The sequence below is a fragment of the Lepisosteus platostomus genome, chromosome 6, assembly GCF_059453375.1.
Source record: "Lepisosteus platostomus isolate fLepPlt1 chromosome 6, fLepPlt1.hap1, whole genome shotgun sequence".
NCBI lineage: Eukaryota > Metazoa > Chordata > Actinopteri > Semionotiformes > Lepisosteidae > Lepisosteus > Lepisosteus platostomus.
In genome coordinates this window covers 20852303-20868604 of record NC_142616.1, presented here as the reverse complement: position 1 = coordinate 20868604, position 16302 = coordinate 20852303, and the positions used below count along the sequence as shown (strand labels likewise).

At 37.6% G+C, this 16302-nt stretch overlaps 2 protein-coding genes across 8 annotated transcripts in view; one reads left to right on the top strand and one right to left on the bottom strand.

Moving 5' to 3' along the window:
* Positions 1 to 910: 910 nt before the first annotated feature.
* Positions 911 to 15160, bottom strand: cep55l (centrosomal protein 55 like). Of its 4 annotated transcripts, XM_088634724.1 has the most exons (10): positions 15073 to 15160; positions 13991 to 14104; positions 10898 to 11094; positions 9765 to 10046; positions 7045 to 7110; positions 6115 to 6265; positions 5443 to 5759; positions 3566 to 3637; positions 2413 to 2538; positions 911 to 2093 (listed from the first exon to the last, which is right to left on the bottom strand). In XM_088634724.1, exons 3-10 carry the CDS (start codon positions 11078 to 11080, stop codon positions 1872 to 1874), a joined length of 1419 nt encoding a protein of 472 aa, XP_088490850.1. In that variant the 5' UTR covers positions 11081 to 11094; positions 13991 to 14104; positions 15073 to 15160; the 3' UTR covers positions 911 to 1871. The 4 variants fall into 4 exon arrangements, with proteins under 4 accessions (XP_088490850.1, XP_088490851.1, XP_088490849.1 ...); XM_088634725.1 differs by lacking the exons at positions 13991 to 14104; positions 15073 to 15160 and adding an exon at positions 11606 to 11725; XM_088634723.1 differs by lacking the exons at positions 13991 to 14104; positions 15073 to 15160 and adding an exon at positions 11601 to 11710.
* Positions 15161 to 15229: 69 nt separating this feature from the next.
* myofl (myoferlin like) overlaps positions 15230 to 16302 on the top strand; it is a 50537-nt gene continuing 49464 nt past the window's right edge. For all 4 annotated transcript variants that reach the window (XM_088634721.1, XM_088634719.1, XM_088634718.1 and 1 more), the window contains exon 1: positions 15230 to 15373. In XM_088634721.1, coding sequence (XP_088490847.1) covers positions 15286 to 15373 — 88 coding nt within the window. In that variant the 5' untranslated portion in view covers positions 15230 to 15285. The remainder of the gene's footprint in view (positions 15374 to 16302) is intronic.

Here is a 16302-nt window from a genome sequence, read left to right as displayed (position 1 = left end):
TTCCTGAAGCACAGGGAGCAAGGTGGAACTTGCAACATACTGTACTGTACACAGTCTTGATAAATACTTGTTTAAAAATCATTTAAAATTTTAAGAACAGCCCTTTTGGTTTTTAGCTTTTATTTTCTACACTGCAGTCCAATCTCATCTGCAAAACACATTGATCTCACAGATGGTTAGCTCCAGTCCTGAATGCGAGGATATCTATATTCAGACTTAGGTGCCTAAACCCCACCCGAGACAAAATTTTACTGTAGAATCCACAAACTTCTCAGAAGGTTTTCTTCCTGCCATTGTCCATTTCCTTAATTCTAAGAACAAAAATAACTAAACATTCATAATGCTCAATTGAATTTAAACAAATTTCTCCAGCTCACAAGAACCAGTAATTTTAAAGTTGTGTTCCAATCATGGCTAGCTTCATACCTACAGTACAAACCAAGTTGTTCATAGGGCAGTGAATTTGGCACCTTAAAAAAATAGTCACCAGTGTTGTTTGTTCTCAGCAATGTATGTTTTTAAAGCCATTTAGCATTGTATGGTAACAGGTCAGAAAGTAAATATTGCTAGTTTCTTTAATCATTGTTTAAAAACCAAACTCCATGGTAAACCACTTTATCTCTTAACTGCCACTTGTTTGCTCTGTCTACATAGCTGAAATGTGAGGGCACCGTGTCACCATGGGATTCAAATTATCCTAGCAAAATGAGACTCGGATAAATCTTGACAGTAATAGACATTCATAAAGTTTGTAGGAAGAAATCGCAACTGGTTCCATTTTTTGCTTTACTGCATAGCTTACCACTATTATTACATGTAGTATAAAAAACACATACAGCTGTTCATGAAGGCATTTCTCAAAAACATTATGAAACAAATTTACAACTAAAAAAGGGAAGATTCCGAGACAATAGTTTTACATTCTTTTATTACAAACACTTGGTAACAAAAGGCAGAGTATGTATCCAATACTTTTCCCCCATTTTGTAAACTAATTATAAAGACAACAGGGCTCCTTGGGCAAACATGAGATTTACCAAAATAGAGGTGGTTCAAAAATATTCATAATTTTGAAAATGGCTTCACTTTTCAAAAACCACCCAAGCATTAACATCTTAAGTTATCCTAGATTTTATGGAAGAAAATGTTGTATTTTAATTTTATGTCAGAGCTGATGTAAGGTTTGTCTAAACCATATTAAAAGCTTTTTCTAATGCAGTTACCTGGCAGTTATATTCCAGTAGTCACATTCTTAAGAGCCTTGTCTGAACTGTTATCCTTAACCCCTCTACCCCTAACTAACTACTGTAATCCACCACTTAAAATAGTATAATACAAGGAATTACTTACGCAAGTCTAATTTGAGCTACAAAGTACAGGACTATTTTGTCAGTTAGAAATGCACCTTATTACAAGACTTAGACAAACAGGAGTGCTTTAGAATGACTCTAAGGAGAAGCACAACATATGAAGAATGTAAATGTTCCTTTGGCTGTAAACTGGCTAATCGACCATGATATATAAAACTTCACTACTTAAAGAGCTGAAAATGTAATAACACACAGTATATGATTTCTGCTAATTACTTTACTGACATAAAATAAGTTAAATTTAAGGATCATGAAAAATTCTATGCTGAACCTGAGGCAACTTATCTTAAGGACTTAAAATATTTTCAGAAAGCAGGGCTATAAATCTTTAAATCAAGAGTTTAAAAATACACAAAATGGAAAAAAATAAAGATCTGCAATATTCCTTTATATGTTAATCTGCAGTGCAAATAGAGTACAGTAGTTTCTGCTTTGAAAGCAATGTATAAAAATACCTTCCTACAAACAATTCAAGTTAAACACTTTTTACACTGAAACAGATTAATTTGAACAGTAATCAATGTGTGCAAGTAACTCCCGGTGCTGGCTAGTAGGATACTGGGCTCTGCACCTTGGGCACTCAAGAAAACTTTCATCCAAAAGAGTGGAGGGTCTCACAGGGGATGAATGACTGAAGATCGGATCCTGTAAGGATGCTCTCTCCTCAAACTCATGCTTGTTGTAAGGACTAGGCTCAGAAATATGACACTCGTGCAATTTATTCTGAAACACACAATGACACGAAGCATGAAATTAATAAAACAATGAAAAAATATTAGATATCAATCAACAGCCTTTATGAAATTAGCTTGAAAACAAAACTTTAAATTATATGCAATTTTACAACTATAACACCTTTAGATCACATTGGAAAAATTCCATTATGTTAACCAATTGAATTTCTACAACATCACATGTTGTGAGACATTATGCATATAATCAAGATCTTTTTCTGTTAGACCGATCTGTAAGGGATTGTAATACTAACCACAGAATCCAGTGGCACAGAGTCAGAACTCCTGGAGTTCCTCGTATTGCTTACCGTTGTCTCCAGTCTTGTTATTTGGTCCCTTGCTTTGCGTAGTTCCTTCAACACTTTATGCAGCTGTTGCTGTAAACTCTGCCGATCAAGTTTTTCATTTTCAAAGTCTTTTGCAGACATCTGGATCTAACAATAAATCCAAAAAAGAATACACATTGGCAAAAAAAAAAATTTGTGTTTACAGCAAAGATATTGAAAGCAAACAAAGAACAAGAAGCTGGAGCATATTTTTAAAAGCACTGTATTTAAAGGTTTTTGAAGAGTGGAAAATATATAAATTAGGCATGCTGCCATCTAACAGTGTACCAAGAACATAACCTAGAACAGAAAAGAGTAAATAATTTGGGAAAGGTGTAAAGTTCTTAGAATTTCAAATAAACTAAATAAATGCTGGCAGTACAGAACAATGATTGTTTGGTTTGTAGAAATGATAGCCACAATCAAAACATTCCATATTTTAACGTTTATATAAAGTTTTAATTTCTTCACTAATTTCCCTAGATATAACATAACATAACATCACTTTATTAGCCCTATACAATTTCTTGCATTAGGAATTCGTCTTTTTGCATACCCCAGCTTGCTTTCCGTGACACACAGACACACACAGACACACACAGACACACACAGACACACACAGACACACACAGACACACACAGACACACACAGACACACACAGACAAGCTTGGGGTCAGCGCGCAGGGTCAGCCATTGTATAGCACCCCTGGAGCAGTTGGGGTTAAGGGACTTGCTCAGGGACCCAACGGAGTAGGACTCTCTGCCGGCTGCAGGATATGAACCGGCAACCTTCCAGTCACAGGCACAGATCCTTAGCCACAGTGCCACTGCTCCACCCCTATAATGTATGTGTGATATAGAATAAAACACTCCAAAGATATTTCTTCAGTATGAATCAATCATACCTCCTCCTAACCTGCTTTTGAAGGGGTGGGACAAATTGAGTCAGAATAAAAAGTATGTGATGGACAGTTTGGATAAGTCATGAGATCACGAATCTGTACAGAACCTTTTACGTTACCACAACTATATTATCATTCTATAAAAAAACAAGTCATTTTAGACAAGAAATCTATACAGAAAGCGTTTCTCTTGAATTACTGAAATACTCTGATTATTTTCCTCTACTAGTACCTGATGCTCCAACACTGCAATTCTCTTCTGCTCCTCTTGTTGTTTTAATAAGGATTTCTGAAGCAGATTAACCTGCAAAAAACATACATTCATTAAACTGATTAGCAATAACATGCTAAAAATTTAAAGAAGTATGTAAAATCTACATCACCTAAAAGATACCTTAATTTTAAACAAAATCTAATCCAGCTAACCAGTATCATTGTTATACTTATACATTGTCTACATACTACAGTCTTCAATTCCACATATCACTATCACTTAGCACCCTATTGGACATGTATAGCATATTTTCAAACGGTATCAGCAATAAGATGTTGAAATCTATCAATCATTAACCATCCATTTAAATAACTGATATGACAGGGAATTTATAATCTCAAAACCCTTTTTAAAGGTGGGTTCTCTCATATGATCTGTAATCACCTAAATTATGCAATGCAGACATTATGTGCCAGTAGCTTTCTATGCATACATTTTGGAGGGAGACATTAAGATAGGTCATATTGTGGAAGCATGAAGTGGAATTTTGCTTGCATACTTGTTAAAAACCCTACAATTCGTACAGTGTAGTGGGATCACTAATGGCCACATAATCAGGACCTCAGTTTAATAGTTTAATGTTTCATCTGAAGGATACTACAGCACAATGTCCCCAGTCGCCATACTAGTGCACTGGCTTGGAAGGTCTTGTCCAGAGGGAAGACCTTTACCTACTGCTCCACACCAAAATCATCACTTACAGTAGCAACATGTCTTTCCATGGAGGCCTTGCTTGGAGACCTGGGCAGCTCAGGCTAGAAGGTGGTAATAGTGCTTTTACCACAATCAAATGGACACAAAACATTTTCATCAGAATCAATCTATCCAGATTGATTAGGATTAGGTTGGTAAATTTAATCTTAAGTAAGGGAAAGGTTTGTACAGAACATTACTTTATAAAATGTAGTATTACCACAGTACTATTGTGCTCTAGATATATTAAGAACATATTGTACTGTAAATTTCATACTGATGAATGTTTTGTGAGGCATGTTCTGATTTTGATGTTATACCTCTTAAATTTAGAATAAACTTAAATTTAGAATCAATTGTTTGAATCAACTCAAATGTCTGCAAGTTTCACTTCAACATGAAATTATCCAAGAGCTGAGCATATTTCCCTCATAGTCAGGGGCATCTGCCATTTTTCATGCTTCTGGTCCCACGGTGTCTGTATGAAAGAGTTAGCATCTGTTGGAGGACTGCTGCAGCCCTCATGGGCAACATGGCCAGCTTGCATGTCCTCAGCAAGCTATAAAGGTTGCTGCAGCACAGCAGGCTGAGCATGGCACTGTGGCTAAGGATCTGCACCTGTGGCTGGAAGGTTGCCTGTTCAAATCCCGCGGCCAGCAGAGGAATCCTACTCAGATGGGCCCCTGAGCAAGGCCCTTAACCCCAGCTGCCCCAGGGGCGCCGTATAAATGGCTGACCCTGCGCTCTGACCCCAAGCTTCACTCCCTGTCTGTGTGTCTCATGGAGAGCAAACTGGGGTATGCGAAAAGACAAATTCCAAATACAAGAAATTGTATATGGCTAATAAAGTGATCTTGCAAACCCAACAAACCCTAGCTGTATGCAAGCAATTGTCTGCCACCAGTTTGGGAATCCCCATTAGTTAGCAATGGCATTGATCACACCCAAACTGGTCATGCTGGTTCAGAGTACATGCTGAAACAAGAGCCTTAACATAATTAGTTGGGCTATTTGTGAACTCTCATAATGAAGGGACCCTCCTTACTGTTGAAAATATTCTCGTAGTCTTTCAACACCTGTACACACTGGACCTGTGAGCCAATGTACTGAATGTGATGCTTTGGGCTCTTTCCTTTCTGTACCTGTGCCGACAGCTCAGACGACCTCTTCCTTTCTTCTTCGAGCCTTTCTTTCACACTCTGCAGTTCAGCTTTCAATCGCTCCACTTTGTCTCCTGAGCGCTGCTTCTCCTCTCCTACACATTGCCTGGCGTTGAGGCGTTCCGACTGGAGCTGCTGATTCAGATGTTTCACTTCTTGAGACTTGCCCTCATACTTCTTTTTTGCCACAGACAGTTCGTCCTTTAGTTGGCTTATGGTCTCCTTCTGTGCCTCCAGGTCTCTTTTGGCTGTTAGTAAAAGCTTGTCATAGTACTCTTGCTGGGTGACAGATTTTGTTTCTATTAAAAAGAAAAAGTAAAAAAAAATACACATTTATTTTGAATTGCCTTCACAAATGCATGTAAAGCTCTGGCTGAAAAACAGTATAAGCTTGCTATAAACATGTTTGAAGTACTTTGTACTTTGATATATTTTCCAAATACATGTGCATTATTGGAAAACAGTGAATGTGTGAAAAAATGTTTGATAGGTGTCCTAATGCCATTTCTGAACACTATGAAATGTTTTTAGAAAGATCTGAAACTCTGACAATTTTTTAGCTTTAAAGACATACTTAAGGCTTAGTCTTAACTGAAAGAACAGCCAAAAGCTAATGCTGTCCAGATGTTGATAATCTCTGCCCACTTTTTTTACCTTCTGAATTGCCTGCTTTGTGTTGCTCCTGGAGTGCTTGGTTGGCTTTTTTTAATTGCTCTTCAAGCTCAAAGATGCGTGCCAGCATTCCCTTCACATAGGCCTCTCGCTGCTGGTCGTAAACCAGCCACTGCTGGTTCTTCTCAAGAGCCTTTCGGCAAGGGTTGTGAAACAACAATGGCACAGATTATATAGAAATACACAACACTTTAAATATATGTCATGACAGCTCTCTAGGAAAAAGGAACAATTATTGGCAAACATTGACAGTTTTTTTTCATATCTTAGTAAGATTTCAACTATTTTCCATCATACATAATGGCCAGATAACAGAAAAAAAACAGCGTATGAGCGATTAAAGGTGTCCTTTAGAAACCTCAGAAATATTGCCAGGCTGCTGTCTCTGACTGTCGCTGAAAAGCAGGTCAACACATTTATCTTCTCTAGAATTGATTACTGCAATGCCCTACTCGCTGGGGTACCTAAATCCACTCTGAACCAGGTCTAGAGCAAGTGATCACATTGCTCCCGTCATGGAGTCCTTGCACTGGCTTCCCAACCAGGCTTTATGTTGACCTCAAAATTCTCATGCTCAACTATAATACTCTACATGGCTTGGGACCTCAGTACCTTTCTGACTTATTATCTTCCTACTCCTCACCTCACAGGCTTCATTTGTCCGACTCTGGTCGCCTGTCATCTAGATGCTTTCGGTCACAGGGCCTTCTCTTGCTATGCCCCAAAGCTCTATCCGCCCCCAAGGACCTCAGGGAGTCACCTTCCCTCAACGCCTTCACATTACATTATGAAACCATCTGTTTCTTTGTGTGAGTTTTATCTCCTAACTTTGATGCTGTTTTCATCGTTTTAATTCTTCTTTTACTTTTCTGCCTTGAAACTTTATTATTAGTAGTACAGCACAATACTCACATCCTTTAGGTGTTCTTGTAGCACAGCAATTTCACCGGGGGCAACCTGTCCGTCGGATTTGGATTTCTACAAATTACAAAACAGTGCGTGAAATCACAATGCTAAACAGCCCCATTGAAGGGTTTATATCTGACTTCATTCTAACTAAAACTTATTCATACGTATCTGCAGTAACTTATAACAGGCAAATGTATAACCAGTTAATTGGCATTTTGCAGCTATTATTCTTCTCAAGTAATCAAAACGGAGGTAGCATCATGGAAAGCCTCCTATCAAAGATATAAAGCTGCATTAGACACATGAATGCATTCTGACTGTTCAGATTTTATTTTCACAAAATATTGTGAGGCTGTGCACGAATCATCATATGCTCTGGAGAATTAACATCAACAGAACATGGAAGAGAGCCTGACCCAGTCCTAAAATATGAGATTTTTAGAACAAAGGATTGTTATATTGTTTAAAACATGTATAAAGATTAATGGCCTTTCAAATGATTATTTGCCGATTACTGGAAACCTACTGTAGCTTGACATACACTACCCTTAAAATTAAATCACTATTGGTGTGTAACCCAGGGACTTTGTGATTTGGGATGACCCCTGTGTAACCATTTTAAGTGACAAAGTAAATAGTCATTTGTTTATTCAACTGATGATCATTTATAAAAAATCTGCACTCCTACATCCCTTTTTCCTGACATTCCTGCCTGTGTGTCTCCAGTGACAAGTCCACAATCCTAACCACTGCACCACACTGCTCCTGTTCAAGGATCGACTTCACTTGGATGATCTTTCTTTGAAGATCATCTTTGGCTGAGCTGCAACAAGTTTCAGTGGGCAGTAGAATAAAATAATCAAGGCCACAAAGACTGTTCTTTTTTGTACTTTAACATTCTAGGAGATCTCAATATTTACTTTATGTTGAAACTTTAAAGGTCTGTCAAATGATAACATGCATCTAGCCTAGTTATGTACTGAAATGCTAGAACTACTTCACTATAAATTACATAAGCATCCGTTCAAAGAGTATATCTAAACTGGACAACCACTCATTTAAATTTAAGTGATTTTTCTCACCCCCCAAAAGGTTAAGAAAAACAGAACAGCAGTTATTACATGTGCATTCATAAATATATTAAATTGTACTGGCTTAGTGAAAATACTGTGCTATTCTCTACTTCAAAAGCAACAAACTTAAGGCTTGAAGAATATTGTTACACTTCTCTGTAATGCTGAGTTCCAGCTTCAGACGTTTAAACTCATAATCCTTAAGGACAGGAAAGTATGTTTTAGGTATTCTTTGTCATGAAATGATTTCTTGATAGTGATACTTTATTTGGCAAGTCAGAAAAGTGTAATTCCAAATCAAAGTATGCATTTACTAATGGTATTGGAAGCTGTTATTGCATACTATTACGTTTAAGGTTCAAAATCTGTATTTTTAAGGGGCAGAAGTTGATATTTGTCCTTATGAAAATGTTTACATATAACAGAATGCCTGCATTACAAAGATGTACCAAAGCATTCAGAACTCTTCTATATTCAAACAACAACTGCTTTTTGTACTTTCTATTCAGAGAAGCAAGTAAATTGTAAGACAAGCCACAACGCCATCTGGTGAAAAACAAATTTCTACGAACATTGTTAGTTGAAGCACTTAAAATGTTGATGGTGCCATCTAGTGGGCACTTAAAACGTATCTGTAATATTGCTGTTTACAAAAAGTTAATATAGCAACGTATTACAGTATATACTGTACTTTAAATCAACTGAACTCAAAATGTCAGGTGGGATTGGATTTTATCATATTTATTTTTTGCCTCCGTTGCATTTAATATCTGGGAACCCACAATGATCAGAAGTTGAGTTACACTGAGAATACAGATAATACTTAAAGAAAGCAAATCAGAGGCAGGGTTTTTTCTAAATTAAAAAACTTAAAGCTTTTAATGTTAGTCAAAATGTGCTAGAGATGGCTTATTACAGCCTTGTTAAGAGTATGTTTGCATGTAATATGACAGTGTGGTATCTAGGGGTGAAAGGTAAGTATCAAAGTGTGAGAATGGCAATGTGAGAAATAACTGGGAAACGGCAGACCCAGCCTGGTGATTTATACCATAACCCAGTTCCCAGAATGGTGAGGAGTATTGCAGCTCTTCCCACTCCATCTTCAGTTTGTAATGCTCCCATCAGGAAGATGGCTTAGGGTACCAAAGTCAAGCAAAAACTATTTATCAGAAGTTCTTTGTTCCATGTACAATAAAACTGCTTCATGGTGGAAATGTATGTATTTAGGACAATAAGCTAACTAAATTATTTTAATAACACTAATCTTATGATACAATGAAACAGAAAAAGATTTCATGGTATTGTATAAAATTACAATATGCTTCTCACAGTCCCTCAAATATCAATATCCAGGACACTTCCATGATATTTTTGGGGTTTTCCATGACACCTATGTAGCCATTACATTACCACTTGTAACTACACTATACTCATCTCTTCCTAAAGGTGTTAGAATGGTGTAGGTTAACTCAATCAGAAACATTATAACATTTAAGTGGCTTTTGTCCCAACGCACTGTATAAATACAAGGCTTATTTATACTTTCCATGTATATTAGGGTCATTTTTCATTACTTGAGAAATGTCCAGCTTTTTCTGAATATTCAGAACATGAAAAAAACCTGCAGCATACTATCCTCTTTGATCTTACCTGCAAGACAGGGTCTTGCTCATATTTCCTTTCAAGTTCTTGGCACTTTGTTGAAACTACCACCAATCTGTTCTTCAAGTTTTCTGTCTCCTCTGCAAGAGAGAGAAAGAGCTTCTCTCTCCTCTCTGCTTCCTTATTCTTTTCTTCTAGCTGGGCCTGCAGCACAGACACATTCTCATTGCCTCCTGATTTAAGCTGCTGCTTCAGGGTAACAATTTCTTTTTCTTTGGTGAGGAGCTGCTGGGCATTCTTCTCCTTGATCGTCTCAAGTGCAAGAATCTTCTGCAAAAAATAAGTTTGTATTGATTAAAAAACCACCCATATAATTACAAATAGAATCCCTCATGTTCACTAGTCCTGATCACTTTCTGAACAAATACCCAAGAACTCCTTCACTATATTCTTGGTTCAATACCAAGATTTTGGATACCAACACAAAACCCTAAACGTAACTTGCTTTCTACTGAGGGAAATCTGTTATTTTACTGAGCCCTCATTAACTAATGAAACATTTCATTTTAAATGTCAAGTCTTAAACTGAAGAAAACTTTGATTGTATTCTAACTTATATTTCTTTTTTTGGATACAATCTTTAATATAGTAAGAAAATATTTTCCATCTTCGTTCATAATCTGTAAAACTACAAGTAACCATAACACAGTAACCAGCGGTTCTTCTGCACACCTTCAGGTATGCGGTGCCAAGCTCTATTGTGTGTTCAGGAAATGCTTTGAAACAGAGCCTTGAATTCACAACAAGGAATCAATATTTAATGATTTTTCACTAGATGTTTAGTTTAAACTCTTTGGAAAGGAAAGCCATGGACATTGCATGGCATTAGCATCATCCCATGAACTCTCAATTCATTTCAGTTTTTTTTACAACAGTATTTGCCAACACTGCATGAACACTGAATCTGAGCCTCTACAGATAAGAACAGTTACAAAGGACAGGAGGCCATCTGGCCCATCAATCCTGTTTGATAATTAGACATCATCCAGCTGATTCCTGAAAGAAACCAAGGTGCCAGCTTCAACAACATGGCTAGATATCTCGTTCCACACTCACACAACCCTTTCGACTACTTTCCTGTTTTAAGGGGAAAATATAAAGTGGTAGTTTTAATACCGTACCTCTAGAAGTTTGCTTTTTTCTGACTCCGTTATCTTGCCTTTATGTTTAGACATGTCATCCATTGTCTTTTTCAGAAGAGCATTTTCCTTTCGCAGTTTATCGAGCTCCACGTCAGATCTGGAGCTGCCCAGCTTCAGTCCCAGCTTGTTGACAATATTGTCTTTTGCATTTCTGGATGTCATAATTTGAGTGTTATCTAGAAAAGATACCATTTATTCAAATAAAACATGTACCTATGATCCAATGATATAGGTACTAACTGAAAAGCGATTCGGGCGGATATTTCAAGACAAAAATACATTAGATCACATACACAAACGAAGACGGGATACAGGGAAAACTCTAGAAAGAATAAAAATCAAATCCATACCATAGATTTTATAAATCTCTAAGTTATATGATGGGAAAGGCCTGTATCGCAGGGCGTGGAGAGACAAATATCAGCGCCACAAGTAGTAATTAAACAAACGTTTACCGTTATAACCACTTAAACAGAAGACATGGACGTTCTTTTTTAGCTACATAAATATATACACATTCGTACGCATAATATAGTTTAAACTTTAAAGAGATCCAAAACGACATGAATAAAACGCGAAGACGTTAAGCTCTTGAGAAAAATAAAAAGTGAGCAGTTAAAATCATAAATTAAACAAGCTGTGCGTGTGAAGGTACTAAAATTGACATATTTACAAAACAGACCTCACCGTTATTTTTTCCAGGTGTAAAAGACTTGTCTCTAACATCTAAAAGAGCGTTGGTGTTAGACAGCTCGCTCTTTTCCGGGATTGAAATCAAGTTTGAAAACAGCGCCGCGACGTCACTTCCGTTTCCTTAAATATGACGGAGACGTCAGAGCGCTACATAATTTTAAAGGAAGGCTAGTAAAAAGTGCATATAACCTTTATTTTTGCTTATTTGTTTCCACGTATTAGATATTTTGGAGAATGTCACTTGACATCAAGAAATAATAAGGTTAAGGGAGTTACAGCAGTTACAGATTCTTTCGCAGCATCTTTGCAGTTCTTAACTTTTTGAGTGTGGTCGTCTCGCACAGCCAGATTGACAAATTTCAGATTAAAATGTGCTAACAGTGTTCATCACCTGGGGGTCTTAAACGTACAGTATGTATGTGATTAGTAGCAGAAGATATTATTGTGTACATTAATCCTTTTGATCTACTCCATGTCTGAAAGTAACCTGGTTTATATTATCATAGACAAAATCATATTTCTTCTGCTTACGAAATGCATACATCAACTAAACAAACACTTCAACTAAATGAACGTAGTTTGGCCAGTTGTTTTTGGCAACAGACTGTTAATGTATTTTTGTGTCTGTGATTCCCATTCGCTTTTACTCATATTCACTGTAGTATAGACTCTCACACAGTAATCAGTGTGGAAAAATGACTATACTATATCTTTATATTCAAGTATCATTTATTAAAAATAAATCATCCCAATTTCTGTATGTCCCCTCCAAAACTTGTGTAAGCATGCACAGAAATATTCACATGGCAGAAATATACAGCATGGTCGTATATATAGTGAAATTACTAATTACTATATAATTACTGGCAATCCACTGAAGCTAAGCAGGTGTGAGCCTGGTTAGTACCTGAATGAGAGACCTCCTGGGAAAAACTAAGGTTGCTGCTGTAAAGCGCTTTGAGTGGAGTGTCCAGAAAAGTGCTATATAAGTGTAAGCAATTATTATATTATTATTATACATCAATAATATTGATCTGTAGTGATGAGCATATGATTATACTCCTCTAAAACTCCTCCTTAAACTAAACTCCTCTGTTATTAATAGATCCTTGTATTATCAAAAGATACTATAGGGTTCCTGCATTATTGATAGATCTTACCAGACCCTCATTTATTAATAGAACTTCCATGGCTTTTGTGGTATTAATAGATCTGGGCTACTTCATTATTTACAGAGCCTACAGAATCCCTGTGGTCTAAAACCACATTATTAATCTCTAGTATCATTAGAGATTGCTTTCAGAACTGGCCTTCAGGGTTCCTGCACTATTAATAGAGACTTATGTATCCTACAATATCAATATGGCCACTGTACTATGTATCAACAAAAGGATGCAGGTTTTCTGTGATAAATAACAACTCCAGGGCTTGTATTTTATACACAGATTTTATACGTATTTTAGACGCTTCTGGAGGTCTTGTAGTTTAGGATTACTGGAGCATTGTGTGTCATTGCTGCATTTTCAAAACCCTGTACTGTATATTCAAGTGCTACTAAACAGAGGATACTAAGTATTCAATAATCTCTAATTAGACCACATTATTACTGATTATTATTGAACCCCCGCATACATCTCCAGAATCTCCTGCTTTTTCTTCCTTGCATACAATATGCTGCGTATTTATTGCCTTAGCACATAATGAGAGAATCCCCTAAAAGCAGCTCAGCCCACCTCCAGGTGTGATTACAGCTACTTGGCACGGATTCTGGAAGGGTATTGCTAATGTCCATAGTTAAATAAAATAAATTCCTTACACTTAAACAGACTTTTTCTGGTCACTCCACTCAAAGCGCTTTACAGATAATGGGAACTCCCCTCCACCACCAAGGTGTAGCCCTCCTGGACGATTCGACAGCAGCTAAAGTGCACCAGTACACTCACAACACATCAGCTATAGGTGGGGAGGAGAACAGAGTGATAAGGATTATTAGGAGGCCGTGATTGGTAAAGCCTAGGCGGGAAATTAGGCCAGGACACTGGGTTAACACCTCTACTATTTAAAAAACACCCTGGGATTTCTAATGACCACAGAGAGTCAAGACCTTTGTTTTACATCTTATCACCAGGACAGCACCTTTTTTACTGTATAGTGTCCACCTCACTATACTGGGGCATTAGGACCCACACAGACCACAGGGTGAGCACCCCCTACTGGCCTCACTAACATCTCTTCCAGCAGCAGCCTTAGCTTTCCCAGGAGATCTCCCATCCAGGTACTGACCAGGCTCACACCTGTCTAGCTTCAATGGGTTGCCAGCTGTGCGTTACAGGGTATATTAAATATGGGATCACTCTACCACTGGCAGTTGACACAGACCTGAATGAGATGTGAGAAGCAGCTCAACAGCTTCTTGCGGGCTGGCTTGCACTTCCTGTTGGAGTTGTTTTTTTACAGTCCAGCCGTTGCCTGTAAACCCTTTGGAGAGACGTCCTGAAATGACACACTTGTCAGCTCCGCTGTTGCCTCCAGCAATACACCAGCGGCACTTCCATCGCCAGTTATGACTCACATCGGCTTCCTTTCCCATAATGCAACAGAGCGAGGAAAAGAGCTGGTCAAGCACCAAATTAAAAAATAAAGTGCTTGCATCGGTTTATAATTTCACAAAATGAGACCCCACAGTAAGGTTCTTAAGACCTTTGCAATACTTATGTAAAATGCTTAAACAGCATTTTAATTAGTAATAATTATTTTAAAATCATAATTATTTTGACGTAGCGCACAAGTGGTTTATCAGTTCTGTGTGCGTTCTGAAGATTACTGTAGTACTTCACATAATATTTTGGGATTAACATTATATTAAATGTTCAGTCTCTAATCAACCGTTTATTCGTTCTGTACGTACTTGTATCTATACTGTACTTTATACGGTGCGATTATTAATTAAATAATGATTTAACCACAAGGTGGCGTTTAACCCCGATTTATTGTCTTCCGAATTTCTATAAGGAACAAAACCTGAGGCGAGACAAGTCAGGTCGTTTAGAGTTAAATAATACACAGAAAACAACAAGGTGCATCACATTGCATTCTGATACACATCACATGAGCGAAACGCGAAGTCAGACAGGTAGACGGAGGTTTGAGATTCGAGCTACTGTATAGACAAAACTGCTCTGTACTTCCCTTGGAACTGAAAAAGTACCTCGATCAGGTCAATCAACATAGTTTATAGTTTATTGAAGTTACTATGTATTTTTTATGTTTTACCTAAAATGTGCGAATACAACTATGATATACTGTACCTAGATTAAATTACCATTCTTAACCAGAGTATATCCCATACAGTATGCTTTATAAGACAGTAGAATGTTGTGGAACATTTGCCGACAGCAGGAACCAATTTGTAGTTATTTCCACCCTTGAACTCTGAATCCCCCCCCAAAAAAAAGCTTTACCTGCCTGATGTTTTCCCTTTAATACAGGTATTTGCCACTCCCTAAGTTCCACCCTCTTCTCCTTTCCCAAATTGCACAAACCGTGCGTTTCCTCTCTAGCTGCGTTGCTCCCTTTGAGACGTGGAAAGGCTGTCGCAAGTGAGCATGCAGCAACTGGGTCGGCTTTACTTCGGTCAAAAAACGGAATAAAAAAAAAAACAATTCGTCGCCGCAATGCTGCGTGTAGCTGTGGAATCCGCGAAAGGTCTGCCCAAAAAGAAACTTGGAAATCCAGACCCCATAGTAACTGTTGTCTTCAAAGGTAAGATCTTGCCTTTCTCACCTTTGATGGAGTTAAGTCACGTCAGTTAACAGGAGTTTTTTTTTATTCACGAAGTTATTTCAAGCTTCAGTAATCAAATTAAAAAAAAAATCCTTAAACGCTGCAAATATGACCTTGAAAAGTACTCGTTTCTGTTTTTTTTTCATCATCAAAAAAAGTTGGGCGTTTTTTGTTCATACTATCAATCAGCACAACATTAGTAAAAAAAAACATTTTGCAAGTGTGATCCCGGAATATTCACACATTTTTTTTTTGTGCGAGGTTGTGTGCGCTTGGTGGAAACGAAAACCTTGTAAAACAAGCAGAAATCGAGGAGCGAACTGGAATATGTTATATTTAGTCAGTTGTCTATGCAGGAGATTAAATCGGAGAGACTAATTGGGAAATATCAATTTTAGAGTCTGTCAGTTATTTCTTATAGTTTCTTCAGATCTCTTCAGAAGCAAGGGTACCTCAATCCCTGCAAATCTTTCTGAAGGATAGGGGTAGTCATAAAATAGTCTTGCATAGATCAGGCTATGCATAAATCAATCCGAAACAATAGAAAATAATGCACCACCATTGTATATTTTTTATTTTTATGTTAGGAAGGACATTAAACATGCATCCTATGCATCTGTCAGGCACTTGGCCCTGAGATATGTCTGACCCTTCCCCTCCTGGCAACCGGACAGTTTACCCCCGCTGCACTACTGCATCAATTACAGTGTCAATCATCCGTTGAGTTCCAGAGACGTTCAGGCAGGTCTAGACCATTTCACGTCGAAGAGTTTAATAAGCGTCACTGTGTTGATTAACAAAGCCATTCAAGATGCTTCTGAACGGCACAAAGAGGTGTTTGCTCACCAAGAATGGTTAAATCTCTGAAGAGTACTATCTACCACATGCGCTAGATAGGCAGAATGGCC